Source organism: Symphalangus syndactylus, chromosome 1, assembly GCF_028878055.3.
Source record: "Symphalangus syndactylus isolate Jambi chromosome 1, NHGRI_mSymSyn1-v2.1_pri, whole genome shotgun sequence".
In the NCBI taxonomy this organism is placed as follows: domain Eukaryota; kingdom Metazoa; phylum Chordata; class Mammalia; order Primates; family Hylobatidae; genus Symphalangus; species Symphalangus syndactylus.
Window position 1 is genome coordinate 95,239,140 of NC_072423.2, and position 24,537 is coordinate 95,263,676.

Sequence of the window (24,537 nt, forward strand, 5' to 3'; positions counted from 1 at the left end):
GTTGGGTATTCATCTTACCAGTGGGGGCTGGGTGGAAGAAAGGCACCCCTACATCTCAGATACACTCACCCAGAACTCAGCCTCAATAACAGGTAGCTGGGGCAGGATGAAAAATGCTGATGTCCAGTCCCTCCTGAAAAGATAGCCCCCTGACCTGGAGCAGGGGAGGGAGGGAGGCTTGTATTTTCGGTTTTTTGTTTTTGTGAGACAGGCTCTCACTTTGTTGCTCAGGCTTAAGTGGAGTGGTGCAATCATGGCTCACTGTAGCTTCGACCTCCCTGGCTCAAGTGATCCTCCTGCCTCAGCTTTCCAAGTAACTGGGACTATAGGCACGCACCACCATGCCCAACTATTTGTATTTTTTGTAGACACAGGGTTTCGCCATGTTGCCCTGGCTGGAATTCTTTCCCATTCTGAGGTAGATTAGACAGGGTGGTAATAGCCTCCCTTAAAGGACAATAAAACTTGCTAAATAGATGGAGAAAACAAACCACCCAACAATGCACAAACTGCATCCTGGGCTCATGGTTAGAACATCCTGCATCAATGAGGTAGAAAAGCAGAAGTGCGGCCGGGCACGATGGCTCACGTCTGTAATCCCAGCACTTTGGGAGGCTGAGGCGGGCAGATCACGAGGTCAGGAGATCAAGACCATCCTGGCTAACACGGTGAAATCCCATCTCTACTAAAAAAAAAAAAAAAATCAGCCAGGCATGGTGGCGGGCGCCTGTAGTCCCAGCTACTTGGGAGGCTGAGGCAGGAGAATGGCATGAACCTGGGAGGCGGAGCGTGCCGTGAGCAGAGATCACGCCACTGCACTCCAGCCTGGGCAACAGAGCGAGACTCCGCCTCAAAAAAAAAAAAAAAAAAAAGAAAGTAAAGAAAAGCAGAAGGGGCCAGGCATGGTGTCTCACGCCTGTAATCCCAGCACTTTGGGAGGCCGAGGCAGGTGGATCACCTGAGGTCAGGAGTTCGAGACCAGCCTGACCAATATGGTGAAACCTCGTCTCTACTAAAAATACAAAAATTAGCCGGGTGTGGAACCCGGGAGACGGAGGTTGCAGTGAGCCAAGATCACACCACTGCACTCCAGCCTGGGTGACAGAGTGAGACTCCATCGCAAAAAAAAAAAAAAAATAGAAGGGAAAATCCTCAAATTCATGTAAGGGCAGAAACCCTTGTTTAGTGTCCTTGGGCTGACCTATGCTCATTATAATAGTAAAAAACACACTCCTGGGTGGAGATTTAAGATGCTAATGAGATATGCCATGTATGTACTAGCATGCACAATAATAGCACATGTGCATGCAGGGGACCACATAGAACATGAATAATCATGAATAATGATTCCTCCCTTTATGAATAATCATGTAAGACTCTCATAAAGAAAGTCTCCCCAGTGTCAGTCGGTGCTGTCTCACCTTTGAGCAGCCAGTTCTGATCAGCTGTCAGAGTGTTCTTTCTCTTTATTATTTATTTATTTATTTTAAGATGAACTCTCACTCTGTCACCTAGGCTGGAGTGCACTGGCGCAATCTCGGCTCACTGCAACCTCCACCTCCTGGGTTCAAGCAATTATCCTGCCTCAGCCTCCTGAGTAGCTGGGATTACAGGTGCGCCCCACCACATCCGGCTAATTTTTGTATTTTTAGTAGAGATGGGGTTTCACCATGTTGGTCAGGCTGGTCTCGAACTCCTGACCTCGTGATCCACCTGCCTTGGCCTCCCAAAGTGCTGGGATTACAGGCGTGAGCCGCTGTGCCCGACCCAGAGTGTACTTTTGCTTTGCAATAAACTCTCTTACTTACTCCTACTTTGGACTCGCTCTCAAATTCTTTTGTATCGTGAAGTCAAAAACCTGAACCGGTCCACAGGCACAACTCCTCTCATCAAGGTTGGGGTCTAAGTTCCTCCCCTTGAATCTGGTGGGCATGTTATTGTTCTGATTGATAGAATAAAGCAGAAGTGACACTGTGTGACATTGTAGCTTTTTTTTTTTTTTGAGACAGGGTCTCACTCTTCCATCTAGGCTGATGCGATCATAGCTCACTGTACCCTCTACCTTCCAGGCTCAAGCAGTCCTCTTGCCTCAGCCTCCAGTGTAGCTGGGATTACAGGTATGCGTAACCACATCTGGCTAATATTTTAATTTTTCATAGAGATAAGGCACGTTAGGCCAATCTCAGATTGCTATAAAGAAATACCTGATGGCCGGGCGTGGTGGCTCATGCCTATAATCCCAGCACTTTGGGAGGCCAAGATGGGCAGATCACATGAGGTCAGGAGTTCAAGACTGGCTTGGCCAACATGGTGAAATCCCATCTCTACTAAAAATACAAAAATTAGCTGGGCGTGGTGGCAGACACCTGTAAATCCCAGCTACTTGGGAGGCTGAGGCAGGAGAATGGCTTGAACTGGGAGGTGGAGGCTACAGTGAGCCGAGATCACACCACTGCACTCCAGCCTGAGCAACAGCGACAGAAAGAGACTCTGTCTCAAAAAAAAAAAAAAAAAGAAAGAAAGAAATACCTGAGCCTAGGTAATTTATAAAGGAAAGAGGTTTAATTGGCTCACAGTTCTGCCAACTATACCAGAAGCATGATGCCGGTATCTGCTCAGCTTCTGGGTAGACCTCAGGAAATTTACAATCATGGTGGAAGGTGAAGGGGGAGCAGACATGCCACATGGCCAGCGGGAGCAAGAGATAGTGAAGTGCCACACACTTAACCCCAGATCTCATGAGAATTCATTCACTATCACAAGCACAGCACCAAAGGAATGGTGCTAAACCATTCATGAGGAACTGCCCCACCAATCACCTCGCACCAGGCCCCATCTCCAACATTGGGGATTACATTTCAACATGAAATTTGAACAGGGACATATATCCAAACTATATCATGAGGTCTCACTATTGTTGCTCAAGCTGGTCTTAAACTCCTGGACTCAAGCAATCCTCCCACCTCGACCTCCCAAAGTTGCTGGGATTACAAGCATGAGCCATTGCTCAGCCTTTGGCCTTTGTCTTAGACTCTTGGGTCACTTGTTTGGGAGAATCCAGCTGCCGTGTTGTAAGAACATTCAAGCTGTCCTCCAGAGAGATCCACATGGAGAAGCACCCAGGCTTCCTGCCAACATCCAGCACTCACTTTCCAGGCATATGAGTGAGCCTCTGGGAAGTAGCTCACCCTGCCCTCAAGCTTTCTTAAGACTAAAGTCCCAACTGACTTCTTAACTGCAACCCCATGAGAGACTTGAGCCAGAACCCAGGTCCCAGCATAGGAAAACAGTGGATTTCATGGGAAATATGACACCATCTGGAAGTGAAACTCTTGCGGTGACTGATGTTTGACCCCCACATACCAAGGTGCTCTGCAGTAAGCTCTTTAAACAACACCTTGTAGCATAGAAAGCCCCTCATAAAGATGCTTATCTAAACCCCCCCCAGAGGTCATGGATCTTGGCAAAAAGAAGTCTGAAGATGTGACCAGCTGCACATGTTTTACCCTAAAAGAGAAAGGATATCTTCTGGAGTGTGGGTGCAGGGATCCATTATCTTGCAGCCGCCTAAGATATCACTTCTGTTTCTAAGTCATTAAATGTTTCTTTCTGAGAAACTGGATTTGTCAGTCTCTTTCTTCAGCCTCTCAGCTTTCTTGGACTTTGGGGGTAGGTTTGCATGGAACTGCTCATAACACTCAACTAAACTGCTTTCAAATTCCTGATTCTTAGAAACTGTGTGAGATTAAACACTGATTCTTTTAAGCTGCTTAGATTGGGATAATTTGCTACTCAGCAATAACTAAGACAGATTTGGTGCCAGCTGGGCACAGTGGCTCACACCTGTAATCCTAGCCCTTTGGAAGGCTGAGGCAGGAGAATTACTTGAGCCCAGGAGTTCAAGACCAGCCTGAGCAACATAGTGAAACTCTGCCTCTACAAAAAATGAAAATAAAAATTAGCCAGGCACAGTAGCATGCACCTGTGGTCCCAGCTAATCAGGAGGCTGAGGTAGGATGATTGCTTGAGCCCAAGAGTTTGAGGCTGCAGCAAACCATGACCATGCCACTGCACTCCAGCCTGGGCGACAGAGCGAGACCCTGCCTCAAAAACCAAAAAAAATTTTTTTGTTTGTTTTTGAGGCAGGGTCTCGCTCTGTCGCCCAGGCTGGAGTGCAGTGGCGCTATCTCGGCTCACTGCAAGCTCCACCTCCCAGGTTCACGCCATTCTCCTGCCTCAGCTTCCCGAGTAGCTGGGACTACAGGCACCCGCCACCACACCCAGCTAATTTTTTTTTGTATTTGTAGTAGAGACGGGGTTTCACTGTGTTACCCAGGATGGTCTCAATCTCCTGACCTCCTGATCTGCCCACCTCGGCCTCCCAAAGTGCTGGGATTACAGGCGTCAGCCACCGTGCCCAGCCAAAAACAAAAAAAAAATTTAATGCCAGGAATGAGGACAATAAAAAAATACCTAAAAATGTGGGAGTAGTGAGCAGAGGCTAGAAAGACTTTAAGTATAGTGTTAGCGAAAGTCTGAAAGCCTTTGTATTAGTCATCCACTGCTGTATACCAATATACCACAAACATAGCAGCTTAAAACAACACACATTTATTACTTCAGTTTCTGTGGGATCAGGAGTCCAGGCATGGCTAAGCAGAGTCCTCAGCATAGGGTGTCACATGACTTCAATCAAGGAGTCTGCTAGGGCTGTAGTCTCATCTGAGACTCAACTGGGGAAGAATCCTCTTTTTTTTTTTTTTTTTTTTTTTTGAGACAAAGTCTCACTCTGTTGCCCAGGCTGGAGGGCAGTGGTGTGATCTCGGCTCACTGCAACCTCCACCTCCTGGGTTCACGCAATTCGCCTGCCTCAGCCTTCCTAGTGGCTGGGATTACAGGAGTGCACCACTATACCTGGCTAATTTTTGTATTTTTAGTAGAGATGGGGTTTCACCATTTTGGCCAGGTTGGTCTTGAACTCCTGACCTCAGGTGATCCACACACCTCGGCCTCCCAAAGTGTTGGGATTACAGGTGTGAGCCACCACGCCCAGCCCAGAATCCACTTTTGTTGGCAGATTCAATTGCAGCTCCAGGACAGAGGTTTTTTTTTTTTTTTTTTTTTATCCTTCTGCTGGCTGCTGGCTGCAAACCATCCTCAGCTCTTAGAGATCACTCGTGGTCCCTGATACATGGGCCTCCCAATATGGGAAGTGCACAAAATGGCAGCTTGCTTTTTTAAAGCCAGCAAGGAGTGAGAGAGACCCCAGCAAGACAGATGCTACAAACTTATATAACATAATAACATCATTATGTGCATGTAATCAGGCACAACCCATCACCTTTGCCATATACTATTGGTTAGAAGAAAGTCATAGGTCCTGCCCACCCACATTCAAGGGAACGGGATGACATAAAGGTGTGAATACCAGGAGTCAGGGATCATGGGACTACTTTAAGAAGACTGATGCCCTTAGAGAAGGCTGACAGTGAAAGCTGAAAGGAAAGTGGGAAAATATTATTGGATCTCAAGGGAAGGAGATCCTTGTTATGTAGCGGCAGGTAATTTAGCAACATTGTCATCTGTCATAATGTGTAGATTGGTATGGTAGCTCCTACCTGCATCCTGAACAACTCAGGAGGCTGAGGCTGGAGGACCACCAGGAGTTTCAGAATGGCCTGGGCAACATAGCCAGACTCCATCTCTAAAAAAATGTTTTTAAATAGAAATAAACTAAGCTGGGCATGGTAGCATGTGCCTGTAGTCCCAGATACTGCAGAGGCTGAAGCGGGAGGATTGCTTGAGCTCAGGAGCTCAAGGCTCCAAGTAATGCACCACTGCACTTCAGCCTGGGCAACAGAACAAGACCCTGACAAAAAGTAAGGAAAGAAAAGGAAGGAAGGGGAAGGGAAGGTGGGGGAAGGGGAGGGGGAGGGGAAGAGGAAGGGGGAAGGGGAGGGGGAGGGGGAGGGAAGGGAAGAGGAGGGGAAGGGAAGGGGGAGGGGAAGGGAAGGGAAGAGGGAGGGGGAGGAGGAGTGGGAGGGGAAGGGGAAGGGAAAGGGAGGGGGAAGAGGAGTGGGAGGGGAAGGGGAAGGGAAAGGCAAAGGGGAAGGGGAAGGGGAAGGGGAAGGGGAAGGGGAAGGGAAGGGAAGGTAAGAAAGAAGAAAAAGGTAGAAGATGTGCCTAATGAAATATGTGATCTAGCTAAGGAGATTTCCAGGCAAAATGTTACAGGTAGTACCTTATTTCTTCTTCCTGCTTAGAGTAAAACATGAGAGGTGAGAGGCAAGACATAAACTGACAGGAGCTCTGTTAAACCAAAAAGAGTTAGAATTTGATGATTTTGAAAATTCCCAGCCTCGGCCAGGTGCAATGGCTCATGCCTGTAATCCCAGCACTTTGGGAGGCTGTGCAGGTGGATCACCTGAGGTCAGGGCTTCAAGACCAGCCTGACCAACAAGGTGAAACCCCATCTCTACTAAAAATAGAAAATTAGCCAGGAGTGGTGATGCATGCCTATAATCTCAGCTATTTGGGAGGCTGAGGCAGGAGAATCACTTGAACCCAGGAGGTGAAGGTTGCAGTGAGCTGACATCACACCATTATACTCCAGCCTGGGCAACAAGAGTGAAACTTCATCTCAAAACAAACAAACAAACAAACAACAACAAAAAAAAAAAAAGAAGAAGAAGAAAATTCCCAACCTCTCCAGCCAAAAACAATGCTAAAATTAAGAAATGGCTTCTGGAAAAAGATCACATCAGAAAAACATGGTATAAAGTTGAAGCCAAGAGGCCAAGAGTATGCCTGTAAATTTCCTAAGACTTGAGGTCTAAGGCAATAGAACCATTCAAACAATAAGGGCTTCTAGAAACATTAAAGGATTTGTCTATCAGCATGAGCCCAAGGTAGGGGGGCTTATCTCAAAGAGATTTGTGGGCATAGTCTAATGAAGTGAATATGGTCCATAGAAATCTACAAAGTTTTTAAGAGAATTGTATTGGCAGAAACACTGCCAACTTGGACTGTAAAGGACAGAGACAACAGAAATGGAAAAGAGGCATTTGAACCCCCAAACTTCTATAGACAGGATGCAGGCCAAGAAAATTACTCAGCTGCAAACACAGGTTACCTTTTATGGAAAATGAAAGATGACTCAGGAAGTAGAATTAAGAGCCCAAGAGCCATGGATTATTATTCTCCAGCCTTGCTTCAAGGGCTTTCCTCTAAAGCTAGAGACTGAGAACTGAAGCCCAGGTCGCCTCTGCTCTGGATCCCCAAACCCATGTGAGGGATCTGTCTTTTCCCAAACTTACCCTCCCAGTCTGGCATGGCCTCAAGGGCAGAACCTAGAATCTTAGCTCTTCCTTCTCCTCTCCAAATCTCCCAGCCCAGAATTTGCCACTGTTTTTTTTTTTTTCTTTTCTTCTTAATTTTTTTTTTAGAGACAGGATTTTACTCTGTTGCCCAGGCTGGAGTGTAGTGATGTGATGATACCTCACTGCAGTCTCGATCTCCTGGGCTCAAATGATTCTCCTGACTCAACCTCTTGCATAGGTGGGACTACAGGCAGGCACCACCATGCCCAGATAATTTTTTTAATTTTATAGAGACAAGGTCTCATTATGTTGCCCAGCTGGTCTCAAACTCCTAGCCTCAAGCAATCCTCCTGCCTTGGCCTCCCAAAGCATTGGGGTGAGCCACTGCGTCCAGCCCTATTTTGTTTTTTCCACGTTTTCTCAACTAGATATACAACTACTTTTCCAAACTATTCCAAGCCTCTCATCTTCAGGCATTTGAACCCAAGAATTAAAGAAATAAAGTTTTGGCCGGGCACGGTGGCTCACGCCTGTAATCTCAGCACTTTGGGAGGCAGAGGCGGGCGGATCACAAGGTCAGGAGATAGAGACCATCCTGGCTAACACAGTGAAACCCTGTCTCTACTAAAAATACAAAAAATTAGCTGGGTGTGGTGGCGGGTGCCTGTAGTCCCAGCTACTCGGGAGGCTGAGGCAGAAGAATGGCGTGAACCCGGGAGGCAGAGCTTGCAGTGAGCCGAGACTGCGCCACTGCACTCCAGCCTGGGCGACAGAGCGAGACTCCGTCTCAAAAAAAAAAAAAAAGGGATCTAGAACTAGAAATACCATTTGACCCAGCCACCCCTTTACTGGGTATATACCCAAAGGATTATAAATCATGCTGCTATAAAGACACAGGTACACATATGTTTATTGTGGCAATATTCACAATAGCAAAGACTTGGAACCAACCCAAATGTCCAACAATGATAGACTGGATTAAGAAAATGTGGCACATACATACCATGGAATACTATGCAGCCATAAAAAATGATGAGTTCATGTCCTTTGTAGGGACATGGATGAAGCTGGAAACCATGATTCTCAGTAAACTATTGCAAGGACAAAAAACCAAACACCGCATGTTCTCACTCATAGGTGGGAATTGAACAATGAGAACACATGGACACAGGAAGGGGAACATCACACACTGGGGACTGTTGTGGGGTGGGGAGGGGGGAGGGATAGCATTAGGAGATATACCTAATGCTAAATGACGAGTTAATGGGTGCAGCACACCAACGTGGCACATGTATACATATGTAACAAACCTGCACGTTGTGCACATGTGCCCTAAAACTTAAAATATAATAATAATAAAATTAAAAAAAAAGAAATAAAGTTTCTATTTTATTCCTTTCTTTGTCCCTTTCTTTGAACCAACAGGGACAAGATCTAGATTGAAGAGAGAAAAGGGAGGGTTGACAAAGGAATTTCAAAGCAATACTGCAAAATCCTATTCACTACACGTAGGTATCATTATTATTCCCATTTTACACATAAGGAAACTGAAGCTTAGAGAGATGAAGAAGCTGGAGTTCTTGGAGCAGAGCGCTGGATTTAGAGCCAGAAGCCAAGGTTGGAACTTAGGCATCTGCTACTGGTGTCCTAACTCTCCCTTCCTCTCCCTTACTTGGGCAATCCTGGTATCGGGCCCACCTCAGGCTCCCTGAGGTCTGATGGTCTGGCTGTGCCACCATGCAGCTCCAATCCCAGTACTGCCCCAGAAGAAATCCCTGCCTCCTCCTCCAGTGAGTCTTGGTGATCCCTCCCAGACCTTCCTCCATGCAGTCCAGTGTCAGGTGGAAGCACTGGGGCTCCTGTGAAGCATCAACTCTGCATCAGCCTGGCTTGTGACCTGGGGCAAGTTTCTTCTTCTGCCTGAGCCTCGCCTTCCTGGTGTGTAAACTGGGGATTATAACAGGGATTCAGTATATATTCACTGAGGACCTGCTCTGGCAGGCAATGCATTAAAAGCTGGGGGTTGGACGGGCGCAGTGGCTCACATCTGTAATCCCAGCACTTTGGGAGGCCAAGGTGGGCGGATCACAAGGTCAGGAGTTCGAGACCAGCCTGGCCAACATAGTGAAACCCTGTCTCTACTAAAAATACAAAAATTAGCCAGGTGTTCTGTCATGCACCTGTAATCCCAGCTACTCAGGAGGCTGAGGCAGGAGAATCACTTGAACCCGGGAGGCGGAGGTTGCAGTGAGCCGAGATCATGACACTGTACTCCAGCCTGGGTAACAGAGTGAGACTCTGTCTCAAAAAAAAAATAAAAAATAAAAAATAAATAAAAGCTGGGGGTACACAAGGGAGTGAGGCTGTCCCAGGGTCCCCGTGCACACCCAGCACAATGGAGGCCTCTGGAGGCATCAGTGAGGGCAGCTATCCTGTGTCACAGGGTTTGTGTGACCTGCAGCCAGCAGCGCGGCAGTCTGGTGGTGGCCTGCTTGGTGGGAGTCTCGCAGGGAGATTCTCTGTGACTAACGAGTGTCTTTTCCCCTAAAGGATGTGCCGTCGGCTGCTTTCTTGTTTCATCTAGCCGCTGGGCCCCAGAACAGTTAGCAAAGCAATTGGTATCTTTGGCTATTTTTAGGTGGAGGAATTAGCGGGGTGGATGTAGTAGGGCCCCAGGGGAGTCTGGTAGATGGGGAGCTTCAGGTGCAACAAGTTTGTGGGGATGGGAGTGGCAGCGGCTCCCTCTCAGAATGTTTAGGCAAACTAAACATGCATCCTTCATGATGGAAGTTAAAAGCCACCTCCTCTGTGCAGTCTTCCTTGATTTTCTCATTAAACATCCCCACCGCCACCCACAAGACCAAAGACTTGATCTGGAACTATAATTCAGCCTTTAGTTACAGTTCCAGACCAAAGTACTGAGCAATAGGGACCTTACCTGATGCAGACAAGGTTTCTTTTCTGCACCTCTGAGGCTCCATCCCTAGTCAGAACGACAAGGTACGAAGTTAGGAGTTGAGACTGAAGCCACTCATACAGCTGAGATTCTCTCTTGGCCCGTTTCTAGCAAACTACAACAAGCAAGTCACTTTTGTAAATCTATTTCCTCATCTGTAAAATGGGCAACTATCGTTCCTGCCTCCCAGGATTAAAGTAAAGGGTTTAATTTGCTCAAAGCACAGCGCACAGCGCCTAACGTACACTGATAGATCTCTCGCAAGCCCCAGGCCCAGAAGGGGCTGTGCCCAAAAGTCTCTTTCCTTTGCAGCACATCGGATGGTGTGTGCATCCTGGCGGAGGGCAGGGGATTGAGGGGAGGGGAATGGGGGGTGCCCGAGCTGCGCTGGAAGACAGGTCTGCGACTCTGGTCAACTGCAGCTGCTTTCCCCGGCCTCCACCGCTGCCGCACACCCCCTTTGCCTTTAGCATTTTCCTCCTCTCCTCTAATTGCGTGGCGTCCCTAGAAGGGAGGCGGGGTGTCGGAGCTGGGGGTGGGGAGTCCCCGGGCCTAAGGCTGGGGAAGGGGTCTCCAGCGCCGTGTGAGGGCCCTGACCTACGGTGGAGACGGGGCGCCCGGGTCTCTGGGAGAACCCGGGAGTCCCCGGAAATGGAGGCGGAGTCTGGGGAGTCTGAAATGGGGGAGGGGTCGCGTAGACTACGGGGCAGTCCTGAGCCGGCTAGGAGGGGCAAGGGAGTCCCTCAGAAGAAGTGGAGAGCTGGGCTTCCCTGGTCAGAGGGCGGTGCCAGGAGAAGGGCGTGGTCTCCTGCGAAGGGGCGGAGCTCCGCCGACGAGGGCTAAGCATCGCCTCAAGAGGCGGAGTCTGGAGCGAGGCGGGGCCCTCCTAGGGGGCGGGGAAAATGGGGCGGGGCCTCCGGACAGGGGGCGGAGCGTGGCTGTTCGCGCTCATCCCCCTCCCCCGGCCCCGGGTGTCCCCGTGACGAGGCAGCGCGGAGCCGCCGCGGGCCGGGCCCATCCCGCCGCAGCGGCCCGGGGCCGAGCAGGGGCTAGGCGGGGAGGGAGCGGCGCCCAGCGGGGCCCGGAGCGTGGCCAGGTGAGGCCGCCGGGGCGGAGGGGGCGGGGGCTGCGCCGGGCGGGCCCCGGCGGGCGCGGGGGGCGTGTTTGCGTGTCTGGGGGTGGTGGAGGGAGTGGGTCCGAGGGCGGGCGCCGGTGGCTGCTGCGCGCCCGCGCGTCCCTGCGGTCGCGGGTGCGGGTGGTCTCTGCGCCGTCCGGGCCCGGGGCTTGCGGGGCCGTGCACGCGCGCGTGTTGTGCGGAGGGGCCGCCGGGTGTGGACCTGCGTAGGTGCTGGGCCGCGGTTCTCGTTCTGCCCGCCCGGGGCGCAGGGCGCGGGCGCGGGGCGCGGGCCTGCCCCAGCGCGGTCCCTCTGGCGCGGGGATGTTTTCCAAACGGGCTGCCTGCGGGAGACGGCTGTGCTGCAGCCCGAGCTCGAGGGGGGAGCGCCGCCTCCACAGGCCTCCTGAGACCCGGGCGGCTGGGGACGCAGACACCTGAGGGAGGGAGGGAAGAGCGCACACCCAGGAGGAGTCTATTGGCCTGCCCGCAGGGGGAGGCCGAGATGGGGAGACTGAGGCAGATGGTGAGGCGGAGGCGGGCAGACAGGCAGAGACGGGGAGTGGGGGGAGAGAGACGGCGAAAAGGACAGCGGCTGGGAGGACAGAGAGTCATTGAGAAAGCAGATGGACAGACAGAGGCCTAGACCTCAAAGGGGCAGAAAGATTCAGATGGACAGGTAGATTCAAAGAACCTGTCAGAGAGGCTAAATCAGAGGTCCAGAGGCTAAGAGCTATAACCAGGAACTGAGTCTGAGATGAGGGGTGAGGGCCCCCAACTCATGGGGCGCCCCTCTTTGAAGCACATCCCAGACTGGGATCTTGGCCAAAAAGCAGCCTCTGGCCACCCCAAGTTGGTCCATCCCTCTGGCACCCCTGAATATCCTGACCCTCTTGACTGTGCCACCCCTCCCTGGTATCCCAGCAACCTCGGGCAGTTTAGAGGAGGCAGAGGGGAAGTGGTTGCCATAGCAGTAGAGGCGGTGAAAGGTCACCCTTGCCTTAGCCTAGGCGGCCCTGCAGCAGGCTGCAGCTGGGATTGAGCCCGGCTGGAGTGGGAACCTGCAAAGCTCTTTTCTCTCCCACTCTGCCCAGAATGGTGCTGGAAGGAAACCCTGAAGTGGGGTCCCCCCGAACCTCAGACCTCCAGCACCGGGGGAACAAGGGCTCTTGCGTTCTTTCCTCTCGCGGTGAAGATGCGCAGCCAGGCGAGGAGCCCATCAAGTATGGTGAACTCATCGTCCTGGGGTGAGCATCCCTGGCCTAGGAGGAGTGAAGCACCAGACACCCACCCAACGCAGCCACAACAAGGGCCCCGACCCCTCCTCCTCCCACATAGGGCCTTCTGCTGTTCGTCCCTCCTCACCTTCCTAGCTGAAAGACAAAATTAACCAAACCCACCTCAATTCATAATTATTATTTTATCTTCCCATTTTTCACAAATTACTGAGACAACTCTAACCACCCAACTTCCTGATTAGATGAGAAAAACGTTAACACCAGCTGCCTTTCCTAAAGCATCTAGTGTGTGTGGTGTGGGGTGAAGAACTCTGGTTCTCCAGCAAAACTGCTTGGTTCAAATCCTGCCTCTGCAAGTTGCTGAACTTCCCTGTGCCTCCGTTTCCCCTGTTTTGCAAATGGGGATGATAATAATCCCTTCCTCAGAGGGTTGTCGGAAGGAATGAATGAGGTGATTTCTGTAAGGTACATAGAACAGCGCCTAGCACATATCGAGTGTTCTGGTAGGCAGGCCTGTGCCAAGCCCTTTCATGGACATTATTTCATTTCAATCTTCACAAAGATGCTGTGAGGAAGGAGGTGAGGAAACCGAGGCTCAGGGGAAGTGACTGGCCCAAGGGCACACAGCTGGTAAGTGGCAGGGCTGGGATTTGGACCCAGGTCTTTCTTACTCTAGGTCTAGTGCACTTTCACTAAGCCACAGCTGACCCTCACACTGCAGATGAGAAAGCCAAGGCCAGGAGAGAGGAAGCAATGTGATCTGGCGGCCTGGCCAACCTCATCCCTTCCTGGTCTTTGCCTGACCAGGATCCCTGTACCATCCACTCAGATCTTTACCCAGGGACAGACCCTCTTCCTCCTCCCCCATCCAGGTCTCTTTTTGGCCTCTCTTTGCCATCAGTCCTAAAGAAACTATTTGATAAGCTATATTATCATTAAGATTTTTTTTTAAAATGGCTGTTTGTTGACAGGTGCTTTAAAAAAAAAAAAAAGCAACAATAGTGAACAATTATCAAGGGCTTCCTATAAATACACCAAACTCTGTGCCAAGCACTTTTCAATGCTTTGTCTCATTTAGTTCTCAAAATGAACCTGCGAGGTAGGTCCTAAAAAATTAGCTCCATTTTACAGAGGTCATGTGATAAGTGGAAGAGCCAGATTTAAGCCAGGCCCATCTGTGTCCCAAGCCTGTGTCCTGAACTGTCCCACCTTAAGACCTGCCCCCCCATGTGTGGGAAGAGCTCACAAGGGCAAAAGTGATGTCTCCCTTGGGAGAACTTGCCTTGGAAAAGCAGCTGCTTCATATCCCAAAGGCAGGACTGGCTTTCCAGCCCAAGGCAAGGCCACTAATGTGGGAGGCTGCAGACCCATGGGTATGGGCCCTCTTGTCAGCCCCCTTGCAGAGCAGAGTCCACACTGGCTGCATATCAGAGCTGGCTGGAGGGCACTGAAAATACACATTGACAGGCCCTCTCCAAGCCTACAGAATCACAGTCGCAATGGGTGCGACTAGGGAATCTGGGTTTTTTTTTTTTTTTTTTTTTGAGACAGAGTCTTGCTCTGTCGCCCAGGCTAGAGTACAGTGGCACCATCTCAGCTCACTGCAACCTCCACCTCCTGGGTTCAAGTGATTTTCCTGCCTCAGCCTCCTGAGTAGCTGGGATTACAGGCACCCACCACCATGCCTGGCTAGTTTTTGTATTTTCAGTAGAGACGGGGTTTTATTATGTTGGCCAGGCTGGTCTTGAACTCCTGACCTCAGGTGATCTGCCCGCCTCGGTCTCCCAAAGTACTGGGATTACAGGTGTGAACCACTGCACCCAGCCTCATCTGGGTTTTAACAAACTCACTAGAAGATTCTGATTCAAGTGGCCTTGTCTGTGTTTGGCAGCTCTTTGTCCTGTCACTTCCTGTTCCCAGACCTTCCTGGCACCCCACTGGTTACTGAATAATGTCCTCAGCCTGGAGTTCAGAGCCCTCCCACCAGCGTCATCTCCCCCACATACTTCACCACCAAAGCCACCATTCCCTGATCTCATCAGACCCTGCCAGCCTTGGGCCCTTTGCTTAGGGTGAGCCTCCATCTAGAGAGGCTTCTGGAGTCAGAGAGACTGGGCTCAAATCTGGACATTTTCACCTACTAGCCAGAGGCAAGTCACATTACCTCCCTGAGCCTTGATTTCTCTCATTTGCAAGATGGACAGAAAGCCACTTGCCTGGCAGGCCACTGCACAGATTCCATTAGGTGATTGATAACATGAAGGCCAGGAACACGGAGGCAGCAGCCCACGGCAGCGATGAGAGCTATGCCTCACCCCCTCTGTGCCTCTCACAGCCATCCCCTCCAGACAAGAGCTGGAAAGACAGGTGGAAATTTGACATGTATGGACGTATGGAGGTAGTGGCATTGTGGGTCATTTTTTCCTTTCATTTTGGTTCTGAGTAGTGGTGTGATAAGTGACAGTTTGCTACAGGTGAACCCTTTCTAGTTCTTCAAAACCCAGTGGAGGTGTTCCCTCTCCCAGAAACCTGATCCTAGGGCCAGAATTCCCTTTTCTTCCTCTAGGCTTATGGCATCCTTGGCTTGTGCCTGGGTGTGGCAGGTGGCACCTAGGTTCCTAGAGAAGCTGAGGAACCCCTCCACTGAGGGCCCACAACTGACCTGTGGTGGTCACCTCTACTGCCCCAGTGCACAGCAGCCATCCAGGCATGGCTCACGTGTCCAGGAAATACTTGGTTAACTGAATGAAAGTGCTTTTGAAACTGTTCTGACACCCCCCCCCCCCACTCCCCAAGGTACCAATTTGTTACTGTAGGGTCTTCTAGTTTCAGGTGCTTCTAGAGCTTGTTTATTAAGGTAGGATCTGCCCAGAAGTTGGCAGTTTCCTCCAAGTCTCATCAGGGGTTCACTTTCCCTCTTTCTCTCTCTCCTCTTGCAACCCTTTCTTCTTAACCCCCGACATCTACAGCTACAATGGGTGTCTGGCAAGTGGGGACAAGGGCCGCCGGCGAAGCCGCCTGGCACTGAGCCGCCGGCCACATGCCAACGGGGTGAAGCCAGACGTCATGCACCACATCTCCACGCCGCTCGTCTCCAAGGCAAGCAACTGACCCGTAGACCTGAGGTCCTGCCCTCCTGCCCAAGGCACAGGGCTTTGGCCTTCCAGGTCCTACCTGCCCACAGCCCCCCCACCTTAACAGGGGAGCCCACTTTGTGTCATCACTTACTGCTTATTGGGCCACCCGAGAATGGTGATGAAAAATCCTTTGCAGTGTGCACAGTTCTTTACAGTTTGCAAAATGTTTCCTTAACCACCGGACCTCTCTGAACCTTGGCTCCCTCTAAGATGGTACTGCTTATTTCCATCCAATGGAAATGGAAATGGGTGGAAATGAGCTGCACCATTTTAGAGGCAGCCAAGGTTCAGAGAGTGGGAGGTGACAGTCATACTGCAATGGTAAAGGAAAAACCTTTGGCTTTAGAGGATTTGGGTTAGAATTCAGCCTCTGATATTTCCAGCTGTGTGCCTTTAGGCCAGTTTCTCTCTGACCTGCAGTTCCTTCAACTCTAAAATGGAACGATAACCCCATTCTTTTTTTTTTTTTGAAACGGAATTTCGTTCTGTCACCCAGGCTGGAGTACAGTGGCGCGATCTCAACTCACTGCAAGCTCCGCCTCCCGGGTTCAAGCCACTCTTCTGCCTCAGCCTCCTGAGTAGCTGGGACTACAGGCATGCACCACCACGCCCAGCTAATTTTTTTTTTTTTTTTTTTGTATTTTTAGTAGAGACAGGGTTTCGCTACGTTGGCTAGTCCGGTCTTGAACCCCTGACCTCAAGTGATCCGCCCACCTCAGCCTCCCAAAATGCTGGGATTACAGGCGTGAGCCACCACGCCCGGCCTGATAACCCCATCCTTAGGGTGACTGTAGGGCTTAAATCATGTGAAACACCTGCTGCACTGTCCACCCTCTGCGAAGGCAGGAGCTGTCCCCTTCCCAGGGAGTGGCTGCTGGGCCTTGAGCTCCAGCTGCTTGCTCAAGGCATACACTTATCATGGCTGCACACCCTGGCAAGTGACTTTTTTCTCCCTGCAGGCACTGAGTAACCGTGGTCAGCACAGCATCTCGTACACGCTGTCCCGGAGCCACTCGGTCATAGTGGAGTATACACATGATAGCGACACAGACATGTTCCAGGTATGCTCAGGCCTCTCCACACACCTCCGGGCCACCAGGCCTCTAGGCTCTGCAAGCATTTCAGGTGAGGCTACAGGTTGGGAGGCCATGGGAAAGTTGCTTCTCTCCAGACGAGGAAGCAGGATGTCCCAGTGTGGGCTGTTGACTGCAGAGTCACACAGCAAGTCAGTGGCCGTAGCAAGGATCAAACTCAAGAATCCTAGACTGTGGGAGGTCACACAGCTCAGGAGTTCAGGTGTGAGCGGCCTAACGCCTGGGTTCAGATTTTGGCTCCATCACTTACCACTGGGTGACTTTGGGGAAGCATCACTTAAGTTCTCTGGGCCTTGGTTTACTCATCTGTAAAATGAGGCCCATAATAGTACCCACCCCACGGGAAGATTAACTTAGGCATTGCATATACAATGTTTAGCATGGTGGCTTGCATATAGCAGATAGTTACTTAGAAGTCACTATCTGCTGCTAACATTTGAGCACCCTCTTATAATTATATCAGCAAATCAACTCGTATTTATTGAATGGGGCGATCCCTAGTGCTGTGGGGGCAACAGAGAAGGAGAAGCTGCTCCAGGCCATGGCTTCTTGGACTTGGAGACCCCACCTGGGAGCCTAGAGGGCCTAAGGAGTTGGTGCTGCCCCTCCCCAGGGCCTAGCAGCCTCCTTTTTTTGGTGACCTTGCCTACAGAGCCACTGCTGGTACTCTGGAAGGGAAGGCCCATGAGAGTCCCCTATGTACATACAGTCCCTGCTTGCTCTCCCTGTCCTCACAGATCGGCCGCTCCACAGAGAACATGATTGACTTCGTGGTAACAGACACGTCCCCTGGAGGAGGGGCTGCCGAGGGCCCTTCTGCCCAGAGCACCATCTCCCGCTATGCCTGCCGCATCCTCTGTGACCGCCGGCCACCCTATACTGCCCGCATCTATGCCGCTGGCTTCGACGCCTCTAGCAACATCTTCCTTGGAGTGAGTGAGCCCCAGGAAGGGACCAACTCTTCATCTGTGAGGCAAGGGGTAGGCTTGGGAGGTGCAGCATCTTGAGGTGATGAACCAGCCCACAATAATCCAAATGATGGTCCTGGTAGGGCTTAGCAACCCCACCTAACTGATGAGCAAAGCGAGGCCCAGAGAGATGCTCAAGTCATGCAGCTTCAATGCCAGTCCTCTCTGGGCCGCCTCTGAACTTGAGGGTGGGGGGCAGTGCCTCTGGCACATGGCCTGCTGGGGGGCCCCTGGGGGATGTGATCTGATCCCTCATGTGGTCCCAGGAGCGAGCGGCCAAATGGCGGACCCCAGATGGCCTGATGGATGGACTGACCACCAATGGAGTCCTGGTGATGCACCCGGCAGGCGGATTCTCCGAGGACTCAGCCCCCGGTGTCTGGCGGGAGATCTCGGTCTGTGGGAATGTGTACACATTGCGGGACAGCCGCTCAGCCCAGCAGCGGGGCAAGCTGGTAGGTGGCCTGCTCCATTCCCCATCCCTATCCTTGCCAGGCCCTCACAAGCTGCTCATCCCCCTGCCCAAGCCAGGAGATGATCTCCAGTCCTTCTGCCCTAGGGAGCCCCAACAGGCTCCATATCGGGGAATCCCAGGCCCAGGGAGTTCTTAGCATGAGCCACTTGTCCCACAGACAGGCAGACAGACCAGGGTACCCAAGCATAGCATGCATACCACTGGAGGTCCAGGGGGTGATGCGATCAAGGCACACACAGACATACTGTGCAGTCCCAGGTGGCTTCAAGGCTGCTGGCAGCTTAAAAAAAATCACACCTTCTTATGAGAGTGACACTTGGCCCATGTGTGAGCAATTTATAGCCTAAAGGGTTGGCAGTTTGTAGCATGTCTGTCACGTTCAGACAGGTTTAGCACTGTTCTCCTCTCCCAGGAGGAAAGGGTCCTTACAGTAGTTCTGACACAGGTGTTAGTGGCAGCTCCTTGTGGTGCAGATCAGAGAGCTGACGTTAGGAGCCAGGAGGGAGTCCTAGAGAGAGGCAGGGGCTGCCCAAGGTCACATGGCCGTGCTCCTCAAACGGGCCATGCACTGCTCTTCCCAGGCATGAGCACATTGGCCAAGGAGGTGCAAAACCTCAGAGAAAAGCATGGCTTTTCTTTGTAGAGTGTCAACTCTGTGGGGAGGTCTGGGGAAGCATTGTTTGTTAAAACGATGCATGTGAATGTTTCACAAGCCTACTCTTCTTGAGCACTATTTGCCACGCACTGTTCTAAGTTTTTAAACTGATTGATTCATTTGGTTTTTATTTATTTATTTTTTCGAGGTGGAGTCTCACTCTGTCCCCCAGGCTGGAGTGCAATGGCGCGATCTCGGCTCAGTGCAACCTCCGTCTCCTGGGTTCAAGTGATTCGCCTGCCTCAGCCTCCCAAGTAGCTGGGACTACAGGCATGAGCCACCACATTCGGCTAACTTTTTGTATTTTTAGTAGAGATGGGGTTTCACCATGTTGGCCAGGCTGGTCTGGAACTCCTGACCTCAGGTGATCTGCTTGCCTCGGCCTCCCAAAGTGCTGGGATTACAGGCGTAAGCCACCGCCCGGCCTGATGGATTCATTTAATCTTCACAAGAACCACTTGAGATGCTGGAAGGTGCAGTCTATCTTGAGGATGAGGAAACTGAGATGGAGAGAGGTTAAGTTACTCGACAAGGGACACAGTCAATGGTGAGGCCAGAATTCAGCCTGGGCAGCCTAGCTCCTGAGTTTTTGCTTTTAACTGTAACTACTGGGACAGCTGCTTTGGGCTAAGTACCCAGCATTCCCTGTTAGCTTTGAGCTAAGTACCCAGCATTCCTCGTTAGAGGCCTTTCCTGCCTCTGTCAGGAGGAGGGCACTTCAGAAAACATCTTATTTTAGAAAAACCCTGTCTGGGTCAGACTTCCTGATTAGACAGATGGGGAAACCAAGGCCCATGCCCCGCTGGGAGGGGGGATCAGCATGTGCCCAGGGTGCACCTGCCCGCCCACTTGGCCTCCTAGCCTGCCTTGCTCCTGTGCCCTGCCTGCCCTGCCAGCCAGGGTGTCCTCTCCAGGGAGGCTCCGTGGGATGGACCCGCGGCTCGGTGGGGGCCTCTTGGGCAGTAAGGCCCTTCTACTGCCTCTGGCAGGTGGAAAACGAGTCCAACGTGCTGCAGGACGGCTCTCTCATCGACCTGTGTGGGGCCACACTGCTGTGGCGCACACCGGCGGGGCTGCTGCGGGCTCCCACACTGAAGCAACTGGAGGCCCAGCGGCAGGAGGCAAATGCAGCGCGGCCCCAGTGCCCCGTGGGCCTCAGCACTCTGGCCTTCCCCAGCCCAGCCCGTGGCCGCACAGCGCCCGACAAACAGCAGCCCTGGGTCTACGTCCGCTGCGGGCACGTCCACGGCTACCACGGCTGGGGCTGCCGGCGGGAGCGGGGCCCCCAGGAGCGCGAATGTCCTCTCTGCCGCCTCGTGGGGCCTTATGTGCCTCTATGGCTTGGCCAGGAGGCCGGCCTCTGCCTGGACCCTGGGCCGCCTAGCCATGCCTTTGCACCTTGCGGCCATGTCTGTTCTGAGAAGACTGCCCGCTACTGGGCCCAGACACCACTGCCCCACGGCACCCACGCCTTCCATGCCGCCTGCCCCTTTTGCGGGGCCTGGCTTACTGGCGAGCATGGCTGCATCCGCCTCATTTTCCAGGGCCCGCTGGATTAGGCTCCCTGGGGCCCCCTGCTGCTGTGTCCACCTGCCCACCCAGGTCCCCACCTCCTGCAGCCCAGAGGGAGCTCTGCATGTGGGACACTCCCTGCTGGCACAGCCACACCAGATGGACATGTTGGATGGGCTGTGCCCTTCCCCCTAACTGTGGCCCCCCAAGGAGGTCCCCAAGATCTCCACCCCAGTCATGCTGATGGGGCCTTCAGCACCAGCTCTGTCCTGGGTCGATGGAGGAAAGCCCAGCCCCATGGCCTTGCCCTTCCTGGGGCATCCCACATCGTGCCGCCGACACTGTGTGCCCCTGGGGGAGTGAAGGGGCCAGGGGCCTCTGACCCCCAGCTTAGGCTGGCTATGCCCTGAGCCTGCCAACCCAGTTTCAGACACTCATCCTTCCTGCTGCCTCCCTGGGTTCCTCTATAAACCTCGCTGCTCAGCTGCCCCCACAAGCCCCATGTGCCCCGCATGCGTACAATGCCTCCAACCCCCGAGTGAGTGGTGGGTGGGTGGCAGGCTGGGCCCAGCATTTGCGGATAGCCACTGTGGGCTCAAATCTATGCTAAGTGGTATCTGGGGACACAGAGGCAATCAGACCTGGTTCCCCACCTGGCAGAGTTCACAGTCTAGTGGAGGACAAAGTGTTACCAAATGGCAACATGGCTTCATGTGTGCCAGGATCAGAGTACGAATCTGGCTGTGGCAGGCCTCACTGGTAATGGAAAAGCGAGGGAGGCTTCACAGAGGAGGTGTCATAGGAGCTCAGCCTCGATGGCTGCTCGGAACCCTCTGAGTCCACAAGATGGGAAGTGTGCTCTATACAGAAGGGAGGTCCTGTGCACAGGCTCAGGTGTCAGTAAGCCAGGAATCCAGGGACAGAGTCAGGTTGGCTGGAGCATGGACTGCGGGCGGGGGACAGCAAAGGGGGTGGAGCAAAAGATTGGGACCATGTGACCAGGGAAGATGCTGGATGGAGGATTCTGAACCTCATTTGTGGATGGTCAGGAGTCAACAAAGGGAGGAGAGAGGACTTACTGGTCAAGTGTCGGCTGTGACACAAGGGCCATCATCCCTGAATGCCCACCACGTGCCCCGCACTGTGCTGATGATGATAATAATAACAACGTCCATTGAGCACTCTCCAGACACCGGGCTCTGCTTCTTGGAGGTTTTGTTATTTAATCCTCATAGTAACCCAAGAAGGGAGGTGTTGCCATTTCTGTCTCTGAGGAGATGAGGGCAGATGCACCAAGTCACACAACTAGAAAGTGGCCAAGCCAGGATTTGAATCCATAGCTGCTCCTCTCCATCACAGTGTTGCTTTCCTTCAACAGAGGTGGGGGTGAACCAAGCAGGGTTTTGGATACTAGATTGGTGGACACCCACCTGCTTCATGCGCAGACCTGCGCAGGGCCCCTGCAGTGGGCAAGGCCGGGCCTCTCGCAGCCCACGGTCTGCAGAGGGACCTACCTGTGCTTGTGTTGGAAGCTGACCCCCACACCTGTGCTGGCCACCTGTACCCCAGGCCAGGATGCAGTGGGCTATCAGCCAGGCTGGAAGTGTTTGGAGAAGTGAGAACCAGGGGCTCTAGAAGGCTCAGGGAGGACCTGGAGCCTGAGCCAAGTCTTGAATGGCAGAGCATCTCCAGAGGCAGGGAGGAGTTGGGAGGGCAGCCCAGGTGAGGGGAACAGCATGGTGTGGCAGAGAACGTGCCCGGTGTGGAGGGGGGCAGCAAAAAGGGATGGGGGTGGGTAAGGTTGCTGGGGCCTGGTGGGCCTTGACTGCCATGGAAGCCAAGCCTGAACTGGATTCCTGTTCATCCTGGCCACAGGTGGGTGTGTTGCTGGGGTTGCCCCAGACCATTCCTGCGGGGAGTGAGCCAGGAAGACAGGTAGACGGCTATTCTGGAGACAAAGAGAAGGCTCTCAGTATAGGCCTGACCTGGGCATCGTCCCCAGTAGATGGCAGAGCCTAGGGAAGTACAGATTCCAAGGGGAGGGATGGACCTGACCAAGGCCACACAGCTGGTTGCAGCCAGGGAGATCAGACCTGGGCTACTGAGAAGACAGAGGGCACCCACATGTGATGAGAGGAGGAGGGTGTGATCAGATTCTTGCTTCCAGAGCATAGCACTGCTGCAGTGGGGGCGAAGGGGAGGGTGGGGATGCTGCAGGAGGTGTGGGAGCATTCCAACTTCTCTCCCTTCAACATACACACAACACACAAAGCACTCAAAATCCAACTCTTCCAAGTTCTCTCTTCTGACCCTGTTGGGAACCAGGCAGGGGAACATTCTGATCCCCTTTCCAGTGGGGAACCTCAGACCCTAGGAGGAAAGACCAGCAAAGGGCACCACCCTAGATGCTGGGGAAGACTCAGAGGTATTGGTGGAGGGGGTCAGACAGCTCCGGTCTTGTCCCAGCTCTGCCTTTGCCAGCCCTTAGAGCCTCAGTTTCCTCAATGCTAAAGGGGTAACAGTCGCTACCTCGCCAGGTGGTTGTGAATATACGGAGAGCACCTGTAACACAGTTGATTCATAAGTGTTGCTCCTCACTGACCCCTTTTGCATTCCCATGGGGAAGAGCCAAGGCTGGGGAGTTATGACTCCAGTGATAGACTGCTCCATGTGAGTGACTGTGTGTGTGTATCTGTATGTTTGGGCCAGGGACACCTGAACTGTGTGGTGTTACAGGAGTCGGTGAACCTCTTAGCCTCAGTTTCCCTATCTGTACAATGGGTAAAGTGATGATACCTCAGGATTTTTGCAAGAATTAAATGAGGTCCTCCATGCCAAACTGCTAGCAAGGGACCTCAGTACACGCTCATGTTATCTGTGATCATAAAAATGTGATCACGTAGCTTGGTTGGGGGTCCCGAGAGCACTGGGATCTTTTCCTTGCCTGAGCTGCCCCCTGCTGGCAGTGGGCAGCACTACCTCCCTTACCTGTGCACATTTCAACTTCACCTGTCAGCTAACTTTATACCCATTTTAAAGACAATGAAAACGGAGGCACAGGAAAGAAGAGGGGTGACTTTCCTAAGGACAATGACCAACTTGTTGAACTCCCCCACATAACAAGTTATCATCAAAGCTAACAGCTTGTAATACTGTTGTGTCAAGCAGGGTCTTGGGCACCTTTGTGGATGAGAAACTTGTATCTATGGTAAGCAGACACTGTCTGGCCTAGACGCGGGCTGGCAAGGAGACCGTGGGGGATTTCAGTACCCACGCGCCCCTCACCCTACGCAACTATAGGGAGCGGCACTGCAGTCAACACATCACAACTTACAATATCCCTGGATTGGATTCAATTATCAGCCTGGTTTTCCGGTTCACAAAGCCAAGACTCCCAGACAACCTCGCTCCACCCCCCCGTCTGACTCTGGGCCCTCACCTCTACTTCCCACTCGGCCTAGGCCCTTCCGCATGCCCCACCCAGACCGTGGTCTTGTGAGTCCGTCCAGACCTGTAAAAGTGGACCGCGGGCCCGCCGCTGCTCTGGACTCCCTTTCGGGGCCGCAGGAGGCTTTCTCATCCATCAGGCATCTGGCAAGCACCAGGAAACCGCCAGCCTGTTGTGCTAAGGAAACTGAGGCTCGGGAATGTTTAGCGGCTGCTTCCAGGCCCGTGGCGGGTGGATGGTGGTACAGTGAAGCACTCGAGGCGTTTCTCCGCGCCCCTACACGGATGGGACCACCTCAGCCCTGGCCCGAGCCCACTCGACCGTAGCCCCGATTCCCGGCACCGAGAGCTTTGCAACTTCCAAGTCTCCACCCCCAGGTCCCGAGTCCCGAGAGGAAGGTGGAGCCACATTACTCCTACTGTGTAGGTTCCCACCTGCAAGAGTGATGTCGGATCCTCTGGGGTGAAACCCCAAAGGAAAGCGGGATCGGGACGGGGGGAGGGGGATTCCCAAGTCCCTGACACCCGCGCCGTCTCGCCCTGGGCTTGGTGACCTCATCAGTCCCGTCTGCCGGGACTAGGCCGCGGCCAGGCCGGGCACAGAGGTACCCGGTCCGGCGCG

General features: G+C 52.7%; 1 protein-coding gene across 1 annotated transcript; it reads left to right on the forward strand.

Annotated features, from left to right (window-relative positions):
• Nucleotides 1-11,192: 11,192 nt before the first annotated feature.
• PELI3 (pellino E3 ubiquitin protein ligase family member 3) lies at nucleotides 11,193-21,658 on the forward strand. The gene is given in 9 exon segments (XM_055265410.2): nucleotides 11,193-11,371; nucleotides 12,484-12,636; nucleotides 13,190-13,221; nucleotides 13,224-13,257; nucleotides 15,597-15,726; nucleotides 16,724-16,825; nucleotides 17,596-17,790; nucleotides 18,093-18,281; nucleotides 19,946-21,658. Coding segments are annotated over 8 exon segments (1,404 nt in total). The 5' UTR covers nucleotides 11,193-11,371; nucleotide 12,484; the 3' UTR covers nucleotides 20,516-21,658.
• Nucleotides 21,659-24,537: the final 2,879 nt, after the last annotated feature.